This window comes from Oncorhynchus keta, chromosome 18, assembly GCF_023373465.1.
Source record: "Oncorhynchus keta strain PuntledgeMale-10-30-2019 chromosome 18, Oket_V2, whole genome shotgun sequence".
Classification (NCBI taxonomy): Eukaryota; Metazoa; Chordata; class Actinopteri; order Salmoniformes; family Salmonidae; genus Oncorhynchus; species Oncorhynchus keta.
This window is the reverse complement of record NC_068438.1, coordinates 21344946-21360676: the sequence shown is the minus strand read 5'-3', so window position 1 is coordinate 21360676 and position 15731 is coordinate 21344946. Positions and strand designations below refer to the sequence as shown.

General features: G+C 45.0%; 1 protein-coding gene across 2 annotated transcripts; it reads right to left on the bottom strand.

Annotated features, from left to right (window-relative positions):
* Positions 1 to 1336: 1336 nt before the first annotated feature.
* On the bottom strand, positions 1337 to 11355 carry LOC118397448 (dual specificity protein phosphatase 14). Of its 2 annotated transcripts, XM_035792188.2 has the most exons (3): positions 11045 to 11355; positions 10660 to 10788; positions 1337 to 3495 (listed from the first exon to the last, which is right to left on the bottom strand). In XM_035792188.2, exon 3 carries the CDS (start codon positions 3371 to 3373, stop codon positions 2744 to 2746), a length of 630 nt encoding a protein of 209 aa, XP_035648081.1. In that variant the 5' UTR covers positions 3374 to 3495; positions 10660 to 10788; positions 11045 to 11355; the 3' UTR covers positions 1337 to 2743. The 2 variants fall into 2 exon arrangements, with proteins under 2 accessions (XP_035648081.1, XP_035648079.1); XM_035792186.2 differs by lacking the exon at positions 11045 to 11355 and having other exon boundaries at positions 10660 to 10953.
* Positions 11356 to 15731: the final 4376 nt, after the last annotated feature.

Genomic DNA, 15731 nt, shown 5'->3' with positions numbered 1-15731 from the left:
CAGGCAGGCAGGTTTTTGTGAGCTCATTTGCCAGTCACATCTCCTTCCTACAGCCTAATGACATCTCATCCAAGTTCATCACAGCAGTTTGTTCCGCATGGCCCGCACTACAGCACTGTTGCCCAGTCTACTGCCTTTGATGTTCAGGGTGATGTAGATCGCTCTGCTTACTGGTTTCCTGATTAATAGTCATATTCTGCTTCTGCTAATGAAAAATGTGTTTACTCTAGGATGGCTAACTATTCCCTGAGAATCAGAGAGACATACACACACACACACACACACACACACACACACACACACAGAGCGTCAATCCATTGGGGAAAGCAAGCTGGTACAGAAATGTATCACTTGGACCCATCCCTCCTCCATCTTCATCATGCCTGGCCTGTCAGCTGATGGAGGCAGTGTCTGGGTGGTTAATGGTGTTTATTGTGTAGGCCATTCTGGAGATCCCTCAGTAGAATGGGCCACAAGACAGTCCCCATCACTGTCTGTCTGGTTCTCTGTGGCCATTCCAAATGAAAAGACCGTTTCTGTGACATCTGAAGACTTCTGTGGGGAAAATGGTTGTGAGTAACATCAATAGTTTGCATCCCAAATCAAATGACAACCTATTCCCCTTCTAGAGCACTACTTGCGAACAGACACCATCGGGCTCTGGTCAAACAAGGTGCACTATATAGGGAAAAGGGTGCCGTTTGGGATGCACCCATGGTCTTCTGTTGAAGGGGCCGGTGTACAGAGTACTTTTATATCAACCTCTCTATTAAAGACATTTCAAGTCACAGAAACACAGAGAGCATACGGTTAAGTTGTAGGAATGTATATTTTGAAATTAGCCATGAAATTCAATCATGTTTTACAGCAACTTCTTGTTGCTATAGAGAGCCACGTTATAATCATTCCATCCTCACTGTTGGCATGGCTGGATAGCAGGACTTTAACAGGATCTATCAAAAGTGAAAAATGCTGCAATTATTCTAAACTGATTGTCCTGTTAACCTCACTACGTCTTTATTCGCCACTGGTCTGAATAATAAACCTGACAAACAATGTTTCTTACAAATGAACGTGAGTATCACTATGAATATTACAATGAGTATCAACATGGTCAGTTACAATTAACTGATTAGCTCTCAAACTGATGATGACTTTACCAACACCAAGGATGAATATTGACCATTATCAATCAAATAAAAAAAATAAGAGTACCCAAAACACACTTCAGCCCAGCTAAAACAAAAAAATGAATCAGGTGCTTGAGTGAGGGACTTGAAAATCTCCCCCAAATTCTTATTCCATATGTACAAGGCAAAGTATAAACTGACAATAATGCATATCAGTAATTTATTTTATTTTGTCATAAATTTCGAACACAAACAGTTACATTAGCTTGTTAATCATTCAATGCCTTAGGGCATGAAACTAAGGGCTCTATTCAATCCGTATCGCTGAAGTTCAGAGTTACAGCGTAATACAAATGTAAAGGCAATGTCCGCATAGACTGCATTCACGGTAAACGCTGCATAATCGGAAATTACCTTTACATTTCTATTGCACAATCTGTAACGTTTCAGCCATAGATTGAGTAGAGCACTAAATTCATGTAACCAGAAAGTCAAGTTTACGCCTGTGACAAGGGCATTGTCCACTTGCTACAGTAATATTAGTATTTTATCTAAAATCTTTTCATGTATAGAGTATAGACTTCTTCCAAACCCCCAAAAAGAGGAAGGTTTATCAATGACAGTACACCAGTTAAGCCCAGGACTGTCTGGTTGTATTCTTTCTAGGACCTCTTTTCACTTAAACATCAATACGAGGCAAAAAGAGGGAAATAGAAACTGTTTCTCCCAAGTCCCTAACACAGTACTGTCTTCCTCTTAACAGAGGGTGGTGACATTCTAAAACAGCATAATATTGTACAATATTAGTACCAGTACAGTATATTCTGCAATATCATCCCCATAGTAAATAGGGACCTTTAAGTGTACACACTGTATTGATTAAAAATGTGTATACACTAACCGCTTTAAATATTCATTGGGCACCATATATTTTCTTTTCTTGATTTCAAATATCTCCCAAGAGCATAATTCAATTTGTCAAAACATTTCTGTACAGTTTTAAACTGAGAACAGGCTGCTGCTAGTTCTCACATTAAAGACAACAGCAAAACTGGCACAAAACTATCACATGACTTTACGTCGGGACTTCAGTGAGTCACACCGCTGCCTGTCAGAATTGCTGAGTCTAAAGCACCACCTACACCTTCCCAGAATGCTCTTGTTCTTTGGAGTCTGGGGAGTCAAGCTAGACTCCAAAGTCACAGTCTGGGTCTGGCCATTTCAGCTGATCTGGGGTCTGGCTTGGTCGTGGTGCTGTTACTCCTTTGGTCCTGAGGATTCCAGACTTGAGGAGGCCTTGCTCCCTCTCAGAGACAGACAGACTGGGGTTGATGCAGTTTAGTGTAGCATCACCCACCAGTAACCAGTCTGCAGTGTAGTGACTGATTACTAAGACTCCCTACATCCCAATGCATTCATTAATTAAGCTTCACAAAGACAGACAGTCACACGCTTCATCTCACTCTGCATCTCTTGCTGGGGGAACATGCATGAGCTGGCAGCCCTGGAGGACTGGAGGGGAGAAGGACTGGGATGCAACAGAGTCGGTCATCCGCCCTGCTCACTTTAATCTCCGTCTCCTTCCCTCCCATTGGCGAGGCCCCAGCTCTCCTCTACAGGCCCCAGTAGGGTGCCAGATTCCTGCGCTCCCGCTCGTAGACGTCAGGTATCACCCCGTAAGGTGTCTGTACCATTTTCACAGAGTTCCTGCCAAACAGCTTCCTTTCGTAGTCGATGAGCTGACGCCAGAAGCCCCCGTTGGGCCGGATGACTGGCCGGCGGGACTTGACCCAAGCGTGGGCCTCGGCCAGAGACACACGGTGGTACTTCATCAGGTAGGCCAGGCACAGGGAGGCTGAGCGGCTCACCCCTGCAGCGCAATGCACCAACACGGCCCCCCGCTTTCTCCCCACACTGTGGATCTTATCAGCTATGCTGTCGAAGTACAGGGAGAGGGGGGAGTGGGGCATGTCCGCCAGGGGTACCTTTACATACTCCACGTGGGGCCAGTTGAAGTTGGGCAGCTCGATAGTGGCGTTAACCACGCAGGTGATGCCCTTGGACAGCAGCAGGCTGCGGTTGGACGCCACGTTTCCCCGGCTCAGGAAGAGGTTGGGGGTGATCTGGGCGATGCCCCCTAGCAGACTGCTGTTCTCTGTGAGAAGCCTTGGCACGGCCGTAGGCACCACCGAGCTGTGGTGGTGGTGATGGTGGAAAAAGCTGCCTTGACTGCGGGAACCCATTGTAGAATAGAGTAAGAGTGACAGGAGATTGGTACAGAGAGAGCAGGAGGATGAATAACAGAAAGGTCTTCAGAGGCCTGAGGTCATGTTGGAACAGCAGAACCAGACAGCAGGAGATTTACCTGGAACAACAAAGGCACACATCCCAATTTCAGACCAAATTGGGCATCAGTTTTTTCCATTTAAATATAAAAAATAAAATAAAATATTCAACTGGCAAACATACAGGTAACTGTCAAAATGAAGGAAACATCAACATATAGTGTCTTAATAGGGCGTTGTGCCACCACGAGCCGCCAGAACAGCTTCAATGCACTTTGGCATAGATTCTTCAAGTGTCTGGAACTCTATTGGAGGGATGCGACACCATTCATCACTTGGAGTTTTGTTGATGATGGAAAAATGCTGTCTCAGGCGCCACTCCAGAATCTCTCATAAGTGTTCAATTGGGTTGAGATCTGGTGACTGAGACGGCCATGGCATATGGGTGACATTTTTATGCTCCTCAAACCATTCAGTGACCATTTGTGCCCTGTGAATGGAGGCATTGTCATCCTATGGAGGCATATCCACGGTAATCAAAATAATGGCCTGCCCTACATGTTTTATACATGACCCTAAGCATGATGGGATGTTAATTTCTTAATTAACTCAGGAACCACACCTGTGTGGAAGCACCTGCTTTCAATATACTTGGTATCCCTCATTTACTCAAATGTTTCCATTATTTTGGAAGTTACCTACACAATTACATCGGATGGTGCCATTAAAGCTATTTGCAATGACTCATCAAATGATGTATATTGATCTTTTTGGATGACCTTGTGCTGTGACAGAACAGCTCTGTGTATGGCAAATGTTGCACCAAGTCATCCATCGCTTTTCCAGGAGAGAGAGATGGGTGTGTGGCCTGCAGTGCCAGTACCAGCCAGGGTCTTTTTACCCCCTCAGGGAAGGTATGGTGGTGGGTCAGTGGCTGTAAAACGCCTCGAAGGCATATATAGAGGGGAGCCAGAGAGCCAGTTGCCTCATCACAGCACAGGAGAGGCTAACAAGAACAAACTGAACAACACAGCAAACTAAAATAATGCACTGGACTGGGGACTTATTCCTGTAACAGGTCACACAGTGGCTTCCAGTAAGTGGAACCAGAATAGTTGTCTGAAATGTGCCAACCTGCTCAATGTGACTCCCTCTCTTCACTGCACTGGAGCTCCAGAGAGACAACACTGTTCCCCTGCACAGTAAGAGCTGTTACTGAAGCTACTGTCTTACGGTGCCAATCTAATGTCTCATTCCTGCCGTCCCTCCCCACCCCACATAAGCACCCTCCTTGGACCCACAGCATGCTGAGTCTGTCTCCCCCTTTCTCTCTCTTGTCTCTCCCCGTCTCCCTCTGTCTTCCTGTCCCTCCCTGTCTCCCTATGTCTCTCCCTGTCTTCCCCTTTCTCTCCCTGTCTCTCCCATGTATCTCCCTATGTCTCTCCCTATGTGTCTCCCTATGTGTTTCTCCCTATGTCTCTCCCTGTCTCCCTCGGTCTCTCCCTATGTCTCTCTGTCTTCCCCTTTCTCTCCCTGTCTCCCTATGTCTCCCTATGTCTCTCCCTGTCTTCCACTGTCCCTCCCTGTCTCCCTATATCTCCCCCACCCTATGTCTTCCTGTCTCCCTCTGTCTTCCTGTCTCCTTCGGCCTTTCTGTCTCCCTCTGTCTTCCTGTCCCCCCCTGTCTCCCTATGGTGTACACATGTGTTATTACTACCTCTGAGGGTTTAGAGCTTGAAGTAGTCACCTCACTCAAGTACTTGGGAGTATGGCTAGACGGTGCACTGTCCTTCTCTCAGCACATATCAAAGCTGCAGACTAAAGTTAAATCTAGACTTGGTTTCCTCTGTCGTAATCGCTCCTCTTTCACCCCAGCTGCCAAGCTAACCCTGATTCAAATGGCCATCCTACCCATGCTAGATTACGGAGACATCATTTATAGATTGGCAGGTAAGGGTGCTCTCGAGCGGCTAGATGTTCTTTACCATTCGGCATCAGATTTGCCACCAATGATCCTTATAGGACACATCACTGCACTCTATACTCCTCTGTAAACTGGTCATCTCTGTATATACCCACTGGTTGATGCTTATTTATAAAACCCTGTTAGGCCTCACTCCCCCCTATCTGAGATATCTACTGCTGCCCTCATCCTCCACATACAACACCCGTTCTGCCAGTCACATTCTGTTGAAGGTCCCCAAAGCACACACATCCCTGGGTCACTCCTCTTTTCAGTTCACTGCAGCTAGCAACTGGAACGAGCTGCAACAAACACTCAAACTGGACAGTTTTATCTCAATCTCTTCATTCAAAGACTCAATCATGGACACTGACAGTTGTGGCTGATTTCTGTGATGTATTGTTGTCTCTACCTTCTTGTCCTTTGTTCTGTTGACTGTACCCAATAATGTTTGTACCATGTTTTGTGCTGCTACCATGTGTTGCTACCATGTTGTTGTCATGTTGTGTTGCTAACATGCGGTGTTGTCATGTGTTGCTGCCTTGCTATGTTGTTGTCGAAGGTCTCTCTTTATTTAGAATTGTGTTGTCTCTCTTTTTGTGATGTGTGTTTTGTCCTATATTTATATTGTATTTTTATTTTTTTTTAATCCCAGGCCCCTGTCCCCACAGGATGCTTTTTGCCTTTTGGTAGGCCATCATTGTAAATAAGAATTTGTTTTTAACCGACTTGCCTAGTTAAATAAAGGTCAAATAAAAATAGAAAATAAAGTCTCCCTATGTCTTCCTATGTCTCTCCGTCTGTCTTCCTGTCTCGGTTGGCCTCCCTCTTCCTTCCTTCCTATCTCTCCGTCCCTGTCTTTCTCTGACTCCCCCTGTTTCTCTCTGACCCTCTATTTCTCCCTCTGTCTGTCTCTCTCCCCCTGCCTCCATCTACCATATGGACATTAGTCCTCTGGAGGCAGATACACAACACCAGCTCCTCTAGTTCTCCTACATACAGATCACATCGCTCCAGTCTCTGATGAGTAGGACCCTTCATCCATCTGCATTTAAATTGAAGTTCGTTATCTGGGGGAGCACAGAGCTTAAGGCACTACTTCACACACTGTTGCACCGTCGTGCGCAATCCCATCCACACCTTGCACACTAGCCGGGGGAGCTGTCTCTCTCCCTCTCTGCCACAATCTGGTTAACAAGCCACACAGATCAAATCAAACACATTAAATAGGAATTAAATCTGCCGTCTGTGCTGAAAGCACCTGCACACCCCATGTCACCCTCCACCTCAATGTGGTTGTTTTTTGAGGCTCTCTCTGTATGACACACACACATATCATAATGCCACTAACCAGGACAGATAGTGCCTGCTGTGTACCAGAGAGCTTAGTTTTAATGGTAGTAACAGGAATATCCTTCTGCTTTAGTGCACAGCACAGGAATGTCATTCTGCCTGGGGGCTGAGGCTGCATTCCCATCAATGAACCTATATGGCCCAGTTTGAGCAAGTTGTTTGTCTCCCTTATCCCCCTGCCTTCTCTCCCTCCCCAGGACTAATACACATCCTGCTATCCTATTTCCCTCCGATGCTAACTGCATAGAAATCTTCTCAGCCCGGTTCCCGAGCTACCATTCACTCTGGTCTGCACCTTGACTGCTCACAAATGCAGTGGTTGCCATGGAACACTTAGGTGCAGCTGACCACAATCTTTCTCACAGTTGCCGCTGGTGATAAAATACCTGCAGTGACAGCAATACTAGGAGCAGTTTATGACTGTGTATAGACAGATAGTGACTGATTCAAAATGATATTTAATGGGAGAAAGTGGACAGGATATGCCAGAGGCGTCATGCCCATAGGGGGCACAGAGGCACGTGTCCCCTCAGATTTGTCCTCTTCTTTTAATTTATTTTATCTTTATGAACAGAAAAAAAATTGTTTCTCTGTAATACTTCTGTCCACCGAGCAATTGTATGAAGTTGGCTTTAGCTAACCCAGATAGGTTGGGAGATTGGGAACCTTTCAGGCTGTCAATCAAGTTAGAGTAGCTAGCTTGTCTAGCTATCTTATCTGTCATGCCTGCTGGCAAGGCTGGTAGACTTTTGAAGCAATTACTGAATGTACTGAATAAGACTCACATTCCTTTCAATCTTTTACCAGATTTTAGAATGATGGAGAGAAGCATAATAAGCACCAGTCAGGAGGATACAAACAGGAGGTATGCTGAGATATGAGGTATGCTGAGATATGCAGAAAAATACATTTTTTACATAGTATGATATGAGTATGGCTCTAGATTGCAGGAAAAAGCTGTTTCAGGTGTTTGAAAAAGCAAAATGATCAAATCACCCCCTCGGCACGCTTACGTACGTTGTGTGCCCTCAGATTGTTGTGGTACATGACTCCCCTGGGAGATACCACATACACCGACTGGCCTGAGATTAATTTTGTGCATCTTTTTTAAGGCTAAGTTTAGTCCATAGTCAGAATAAAGGCCAACTGTTTTGCTGCAGTGACCCAAGCCCTGTTTATACCTGCGGTTAACATCCGTCCTTTTGTCATGGCCTGATCTTGTCTGTTTACACTTATAAGATCTCATCACAATCAGATCGAAATGCGTCTTTTAATCATCAACACCTGAAGATCAGGACAAAGGCTGCATGTTAGAACTAGGTATAAACAGAGCTCATGTGACCAGCGTGAGGCAGTACCTGCCGGCCAAAAACAGCAGGGCAATGGAGGGAATGAAAAAACAGAAAATAAGCACAAAACTCCTGCCTGGCTCTTCCAAAGTGCTGATGTGCCATGGCACTGGCTTTGCTGACATTCTCTCCCTCCATCCACATAGCTATTTATATCTGGCTTGGCCTGGGCAGAGGGGCTGATGAGGCAGGGAGTGGAGAAGAGGAGGGACGAAGACTATGCAAGGGCTATCACAGAGATGAGCAAAGAGATGCCTCTCTGTCAATCGAATCTGCTCTGTCGTTTAATTCTCCAGAATAAATATGTCAGTGGAAAATAGAGCTGAGAGAGGGAGCAGCTTGAGACACATTTACAGGACGCTTATACAAGTGGTTAGCACCTTCCACAGTGTTAACACTAATATCTACCTGTCCATCCGCTTTCGAGGCACATCGGGGCCCGTTTTCACCACACGGGCCTGCCATGTGTCTGGTGCTCGACTTCACTTGGCTCTCCTACATCTGCATTGCAAACACACAGCCCATCACTCAGTGTGTGTTTCAGGGCCTGTCAACACAAGGCCCATCACAGATTCTCTGATGCACATCGACTCTCTCTCTCTGCTTGGGGAGATTTCGCGTAGATCTGGTTCCACCTCCGACAGCACAAATGGGGAATGTGAGTGACATTGCAGAGAAAATGGAGCCTCGTAAATTGGCTCGTCTCCCCCACCAAAAATGTGGACATTCGAAACCAGATCTGAACTGGGCATGTGCAGCTCGCTTAGCAGCTCAATGACAATCACACCCGCCGGACAAGACGTGTTTGAAAACACTGAAAATTCCTGAATCAACAAGTGGCTGTCTGAACAGAACACAAAGGGATGTAAGCAGCAGTGTGCTGTTTTCCCACAACGCAATCCATATTAATTCACCCTCATAGACAGTGTTCCCACAGAGTTACTCTTTATTCTATCGCTAAATGGGAGCTGTGAGAAACTGTACACCTACCCAGAGCCTTCTATGTACAATAAAGGGCTCTGCACGTTTAGCTGATTCTGATATTTTTTTAAAGATTATATATTGTTACTTTCACCAGATAGATGCATAGAAATGTGTTGTTTCGCCGGGTCAGCCATCGATTAGTGAACCTCTTCAACCTAACTTGAAGTGCTAGATGAGAATCTGGTCTGGTTGGTTATGCATGTTTTCCAGTATATCAGAGATGACACCTCACACTTGAGGTCAGGGTTAGGCTATCTTGGCACCTGTCTGAGCAGAGTACCACCTCCCTGTGACACCATCGACTGGGTGCTGCTCATTCACACCACCAATTTGTCACCTGTCTGTGGAAGCTGCCGTGTAACTGGCTACACAGGGAGTCCAGCCCTGGGGTTTTAAAGTCCCTCTCTCTCCCAGGTAGAGAAGTGGACCCCAGCCACCAGCAGCACCAGCTCATTTAATGACAGGACATTATGGAGGAGTGACCATAAGATAAGGCTGTTTAAATGTTGTTTTTGTTTTGCCTATGCTGTTTGATTTGTTCAATGTATATCATTTGATCCCGCTCTCTCTCTCTAGTCGATACAGACACAAAGAATGAACACATCCGTTGGTTGTTGTGGCAGAATACACAGTACAAATGATATGATAGGTATCACTTTATTTATAATGCATTTGCTAACATAGAGAGCCTTTGTTGCTGCCCTATGGCCAGCTGGCACGATGGGGGTGATTGAGTGAGTGAGTGAGTGAGTGATGAGTGAGTGAGTGAGTGAGTGAGTGAGTGAGTGAGTGAGTGAGTGAGTGAGTGAGTGAGTGAGTGAGTGAGTGAGTGAGTGAGTGAGTGAGTGAGTGAGTGAGTGAGTGAGTGAGTGAGTGAGTGAGTGAGTGAGTATTGTACAATCTCCTACTATTTTTATGTCACAGGTATAGTATTACCTGTGATGATCAGACTATGACATTGTACAGTATTAAAAAAGAGGTTGGAGATACATGGAAAAGAGGATACTGTATTTCTTATGGAAGGTTGTTTTATTGAGTAGTCTTCTCCTTTTCATCCCTTCTACGTTCATAGAGTGGAAACCTCAACCTGTTACAGTGTGTTTGTGTACGTGCGTGTGTGTGCGCGCAAAGTGAATAGGTGTGCGTGTATGCCATGTGTTGAACAGTATTCCAGTAGACAACAAGAATACAATGACTTGTGATTTCTGTAATGTCCTGTAAATCACACACTAACTAGTATATTTGATTGTAGGGCAAACACATTATTCCCCTTTTAGTCACACACCAAATGAGCAGGATATAATAAAATAACTACAAATTATTCAAATGAATTGCGAATATATATAGAGCGATATAGGCTTGATAACATGTTTTGGTCTCTTGACTAATAGGCTACTGTCAGGCTTTGATAAGCAGTATATCCTACCTTCTCTGCTTCTAATAAGATATTGTAGAAAATCATTCAGAAAGACATGCATAGGCTATGCTTTGCATAATATGTGAGTTTTACATAAAATATTATCTTCACAAGAATAAAACAAAATCTAGATATTTGATCTGTAGGCTACATACAGTAGAGTATAAAACCAACTTACCAAACCACTTTACTTTGCCCGAGGCGGTGATTTTCCAAGCGCGTTGCTAACACACCACTCCAGGCATGCGGTTGCAGATGATTAAAACTCTGAACATTTGGCAAAGCAGAGAATTCACACAGTCGTAGCCTTGTGGGAAATAAATAGAATATTAATGAATTATTATGTAACAATATCACTAAAATGTCAAAGTGAGCAGAGAGAGAACTCCATGCGAATGAAATGTTTTCAGCCAGCTCTCCAACGTTCGCGCAGCAACTGTGTCGCGCAGGAAAAAATTCGGTACTGAAGCAAAAACCTAGGTGGTAGATATGAAGCGCCTCCCCTCTAAACAACGCAGTCGAAGAAGCTGTCTTGACAGCTAGAAAGAGATGTTTACACTCACCATCTGATCTCGGAGTCGGAGGCATGATTGTGAATTAGGCTACAGTAAGGAAACGTAGAGTTTGGACCACTGAAATACATGCTTTGGTTGTGGGCATAATGCTGAAATGTTATTCTTGTCTATTGCAAAAACATCCGTTTTTCCATCAGAAATGTCTTCATTGAGATGGGGCAAATGTCCTCACTCAGTCTGATCAGCTTTAGCGGGAAAAACAAAATGGCTGGCTAGTTCCAGATGATTGCCTTTGATACAGGCAGAGATAATCTAGTGCAGTGTAACCTGCAATGGATAGGGTACAATAGGTTGGGAGTACCACACGTTATTTTTCATGAAATTGTGGTGAAATCTGACTTGCTACTAGGTAGTCTACAGAACTTCACCTACATTGCATCACATAGCTGGTCACATGGGATATCTCTCCAAAAGGAAGTTCTCTTTGAAAACATAGACAGGAACAACTGCATCTTTGAAAAAATGTCACAGCCACAGGTCAAAGTAGGGCCATGCGTTAAGAGAAACCGAAAGCAATAAAATGTTCTGCTATAATCTTTCATGCCTGTGGCTGCCATAGTTGACCGATGTCTACTAATATAACTGCAAGGAAGCATACTTGAACTTGAAACGTTCCAAACCAAGACACAATGCCAGTGTTTGTTGTTTGTCAGAACAGCCAGTGACCCTCATGGTCAGAGTTTGAAGGAGTCAAAGAAAACAAAGATAGAAAAGATTAGAGGAAAACCTGATACCTTTAGCAGGAATCAGATCTGTTATGTCTATGTTATATCCCAAATGGCACCCTATTCCCTACATAGTGCACTCCTTTTGACCAGAGTCCTGTGGGTCCTTGTCAAAAGTAGTGCACTACATTAGGAAACGGGTGCCATTTGGAATGCACTCAACCATAGACATCCCAGTTCTATAAATGCTGTTGGACAGTTACCAAGCCCTTGTGAAGGTCTGGCTGGTCTCATTAAGGGATTGAACGAAAGGCTCAGAGAATGAACACAGGATGGAGAATTCCATGCACTACAGTGTACCGCTTGACCTTATTCTGCCTTTGGGTATCCTTTCATTCTTCACATTACATTTGAATTATGTGATTCAGGAAACGTAACAACAAACACACAATAACTGCAAGCAATGAGGTACATTTATTTCACAAAGACTGGACTCCATAGGCCTGTTACTATAGGCCCTATCCTGTGAGTAATGTGTTTGATTTCCTTGTGGAGCAGAGCAGGCGGAGGCAGCCCAAGCTGTGAGCTGTGCTGAGGCAGTCTGCTGGCTGGGTGGGATGACCGTACATGACCCATGGCACAGCTCAGACCAGGCAGAAAAGCTGCCCCTGTAGGGCTTTCCATAAAGCCATTGCGATTTACATTGTCTTCACTACATCCATACACAGCCTATATCAGGGCTGCTGCATGCCAAAGTCTGCGTCCCATGTGGGACCGTAATTCCTATAAAGTTTACTACTTTTGACCAGAGCCTTATTGGTGAAGTAGTGCACTATGTATGGAATAGGGTGCCATTTGGGATGCAGTCAAAGTTAATGTTATTTAAAGAGATCCTGAGGGGGGGGGTTTATCCTAGCCATAAACCCAAGCATGGTCCCTGCTCTAAGTCACTCCTAATTACCTTCAATGCTGATAATCACCAAAGTCAATCAACTGTGAAACAAACAGTGGTCTGCCTGACTGTGCAGCCACAACACAACACAACACTGGTGATATAGAGCTGGCTGCCTGGCTAGATTGGATGGGCAGGACGGCAAAGAAACAAGGGGGAGGGAGGAGGGGGGAGTGAAAAGCTTTGTATGTCCCATATGGTGCCCTATTCCCTATGGGCCCTGGTCAAAAGTATTGCACTATATAAGGAATAGGGTGCAATTTTGGACACACAGGGTGCTGAAAGCTAGTCATACATTGTTCCTCTTTCTATATTGTCATATTTCATTGAACAGGGCAGGACGAGGTGCAGGAGACAGGTGCTCCTGCATGCTACATGTCAGTGCTAATCAAATAATCACAAGAGAAATGCATTGGAAAGGAGCTAATTGTGATAGCAGAGCAAATAGTAATGTCTGCCAATAGAATGAAGGAGATACAAGCCAGCAGTAAGATTTAATAAGGAGTGTTTGGACAGAGGGGGAGGACAACACTGAAAAAAGATAGAGGGAGAGTGACAGGGTATGCGTCCCTAATGGAACCCTATTCCTTATTTAGTGCACTATATCAGGAATAGGGTGCCATTGGGGACAGAGACAGAGAGTCACAGAGAGGAAAGCATGTATGAGTGCTGGAGGCTGCAGAGAGGGGGAGAGAGACTCGATTGAGACAGAAATGTCAGATGTGTCACAAGCATTGCGGTGAGATGGTGAGGTGGTTTAATATGGTTCCAGAGCCTTCTGCAATGGAGGCTAAGAATGTACACTCACTGTCACCCCAAAACAACAAGCACCTGCAACCTCATTTCAATGGAGCTGTCTGGTCCAAATGGGTGGGCGGTACCACTACCCGCTACTCAGAGAGGTGCTCAGATGAGTCGTAGGGTTCAGGTTGCGCTAGGGCCACAATGACTTGAATCCGGCTGCCTACTGTATATAACAGAGTTTGTTTGTAGCAGACTTGTAGAAGCAAAGCTGTTAAGCATGCACAGTGACGTCTGTCACACCTGCTGGAGTGTCAAACATTTCACACACAGGCATCTTTTCACATAACATTGTAGTATGTAACCACGTAAATAATGAAGACTGGTGGGGTATAACTACTAGATAACAATGCAGTTTGTTTCTCTATGGCTTATCAATGGCTCATATAGAGAACCTTGAATCCCACTAATAAATTAAGAACATTAAAACATGGCATGATAGCCAGGTTAAATTTAATAATTTAGGAAGAATGTTGGACGTGATAGCTAACCCATTTTAGTGTCCCAGTGAGAGAGAGCGTTACAGAATAAATATAAGTGTTATTCCAGAAGCATTGGCAGGAGCTGAGAGAGATTTGCCCCTTAAGAGACGTTAGTACACTCTTAGAAAAAAAACATTATTCGGCTGTCTCCATAGGAGCACCTGTTTTGTTTACAGGTAGAACCCTTTTGGGTTCCATGTAGAAACATCTGTTGAAATGGTTCTACTTGGAACCCAAAAAGGTTCTACCTACAACCAAAAAGGGTTCTTCAAAGGGTTCTCCTATGGGGACAGCCAAGGAACCCTTTTAGGTTCTACATAGCACCTTTCTTGTCTAAGACTGTACTGCTCTCTCCCAGAACCCTCCATGCCAGGAGGCCCCTTCAGCTGAGTGGCTTTCCCACAAAGAGAGACTTCCAGATGGGTTAGAGTGAGAGGAGACTGGCTTTGGGTATGGGGGTCTGTCAGGGAGCGTCAATGGTTTAGATGGGCATGTCTCTAGACAGCATGGCATCTTTCCACAGAGTTTTACGTCGGTACAGTACAGTCTCTATAGTGGAATTAAAGGCCTGTGTAAAGATTATTTAGTAGGACAAAGTTCAGACAGCACCTGATACTCTGATAATACTATGATATCTGAGAAAATACAGTCTGATCCACCCTGATCCTCTGCTCTGTCACATAGCCTTGCTGCAACACTATCTCAACCAAAAGGGAAGAGCCACGGATTGTTCTGTCATTTATTTTGGGACTGCCATTGACGCATTATCCTCCTTGGCAGTGAGGTGGTAAGACGAGGCGTGTGGAAAGTGTTTTGTGGTCAGCGATGGAGAGTAGATGTGCTGGACTTGGCTGGCGGTCTAAATTAAGCCCTGGCTGCTGCCATTGATCCCGCGGGCGCCTCCCTCCCTGCATTGCTCCAGCTGTAACCACAGTAAATAGACCTGGGATCGTAAGTGTTTGCATTGGCAACAGAGCAGGAGAGTCTGGGCTCAGCATGGTGTCTCCCTGTCACCAGGACTACTCCCACCTCAAACAACACATTTACCTGCTGCTAGCTACTGCAAAGAAAACCATGCAGAACCTGTGATGCCAGAGCATCAAAGAGCTCTAAAGGAGGGAGGTTGCAAGCTTCGTTGTTGCTCTTTGTCCTAATAGGATAACAATTTGACTGATTGATAATTAATATGCTTGAGAGTAAATGTCTTCAATAAGCGTGCCACATTGAGTGTAAAAACACTGTGTTATGTGTTTAATGGAATGCAGCTGCTTGCTCTTCGGCTTTGGTTACAGACTCAGTTAGTGAGGAGAAACACGGACAGGGATGTGGGGAGAAGTGGGGGGGGGTGTCAGTGCTACAGCAGACTCCAATTCTGCTTTGGTTAGTCACGACTCTTTTGCCCAGCAGATGAGCATGAGCAACAGGGCAAGAGAGAACGTGTGTGTGTGTGTGTGTGTGTGTGTGTGTGTGTGTGTGTGTGAGTGTGAGTGTGAGTGTGAGTGTGAGTGTGAGTGTGTGTGTGTGTGTGTGTGTGTGTGTGTGTGTGTGTGTGTGTGTGTGTGTGTGTGTGTGTGTGTGTGTGGCTGTGTGGCTGTGTGGCTGTGCATATACGAGTATGTGGCTATCAACACAGCTCCCCTCATTGCTCCTCCTTCCCCTTAGGCATTCCAGACTTAAACTCTAGAATGCCTGAGACCTGGTTGCCAAGGGAACCCAGCGTGTTGACAATGGCAGACATGTTCACTTCTGTGTTAATCACTGCCTAGTAATAATGG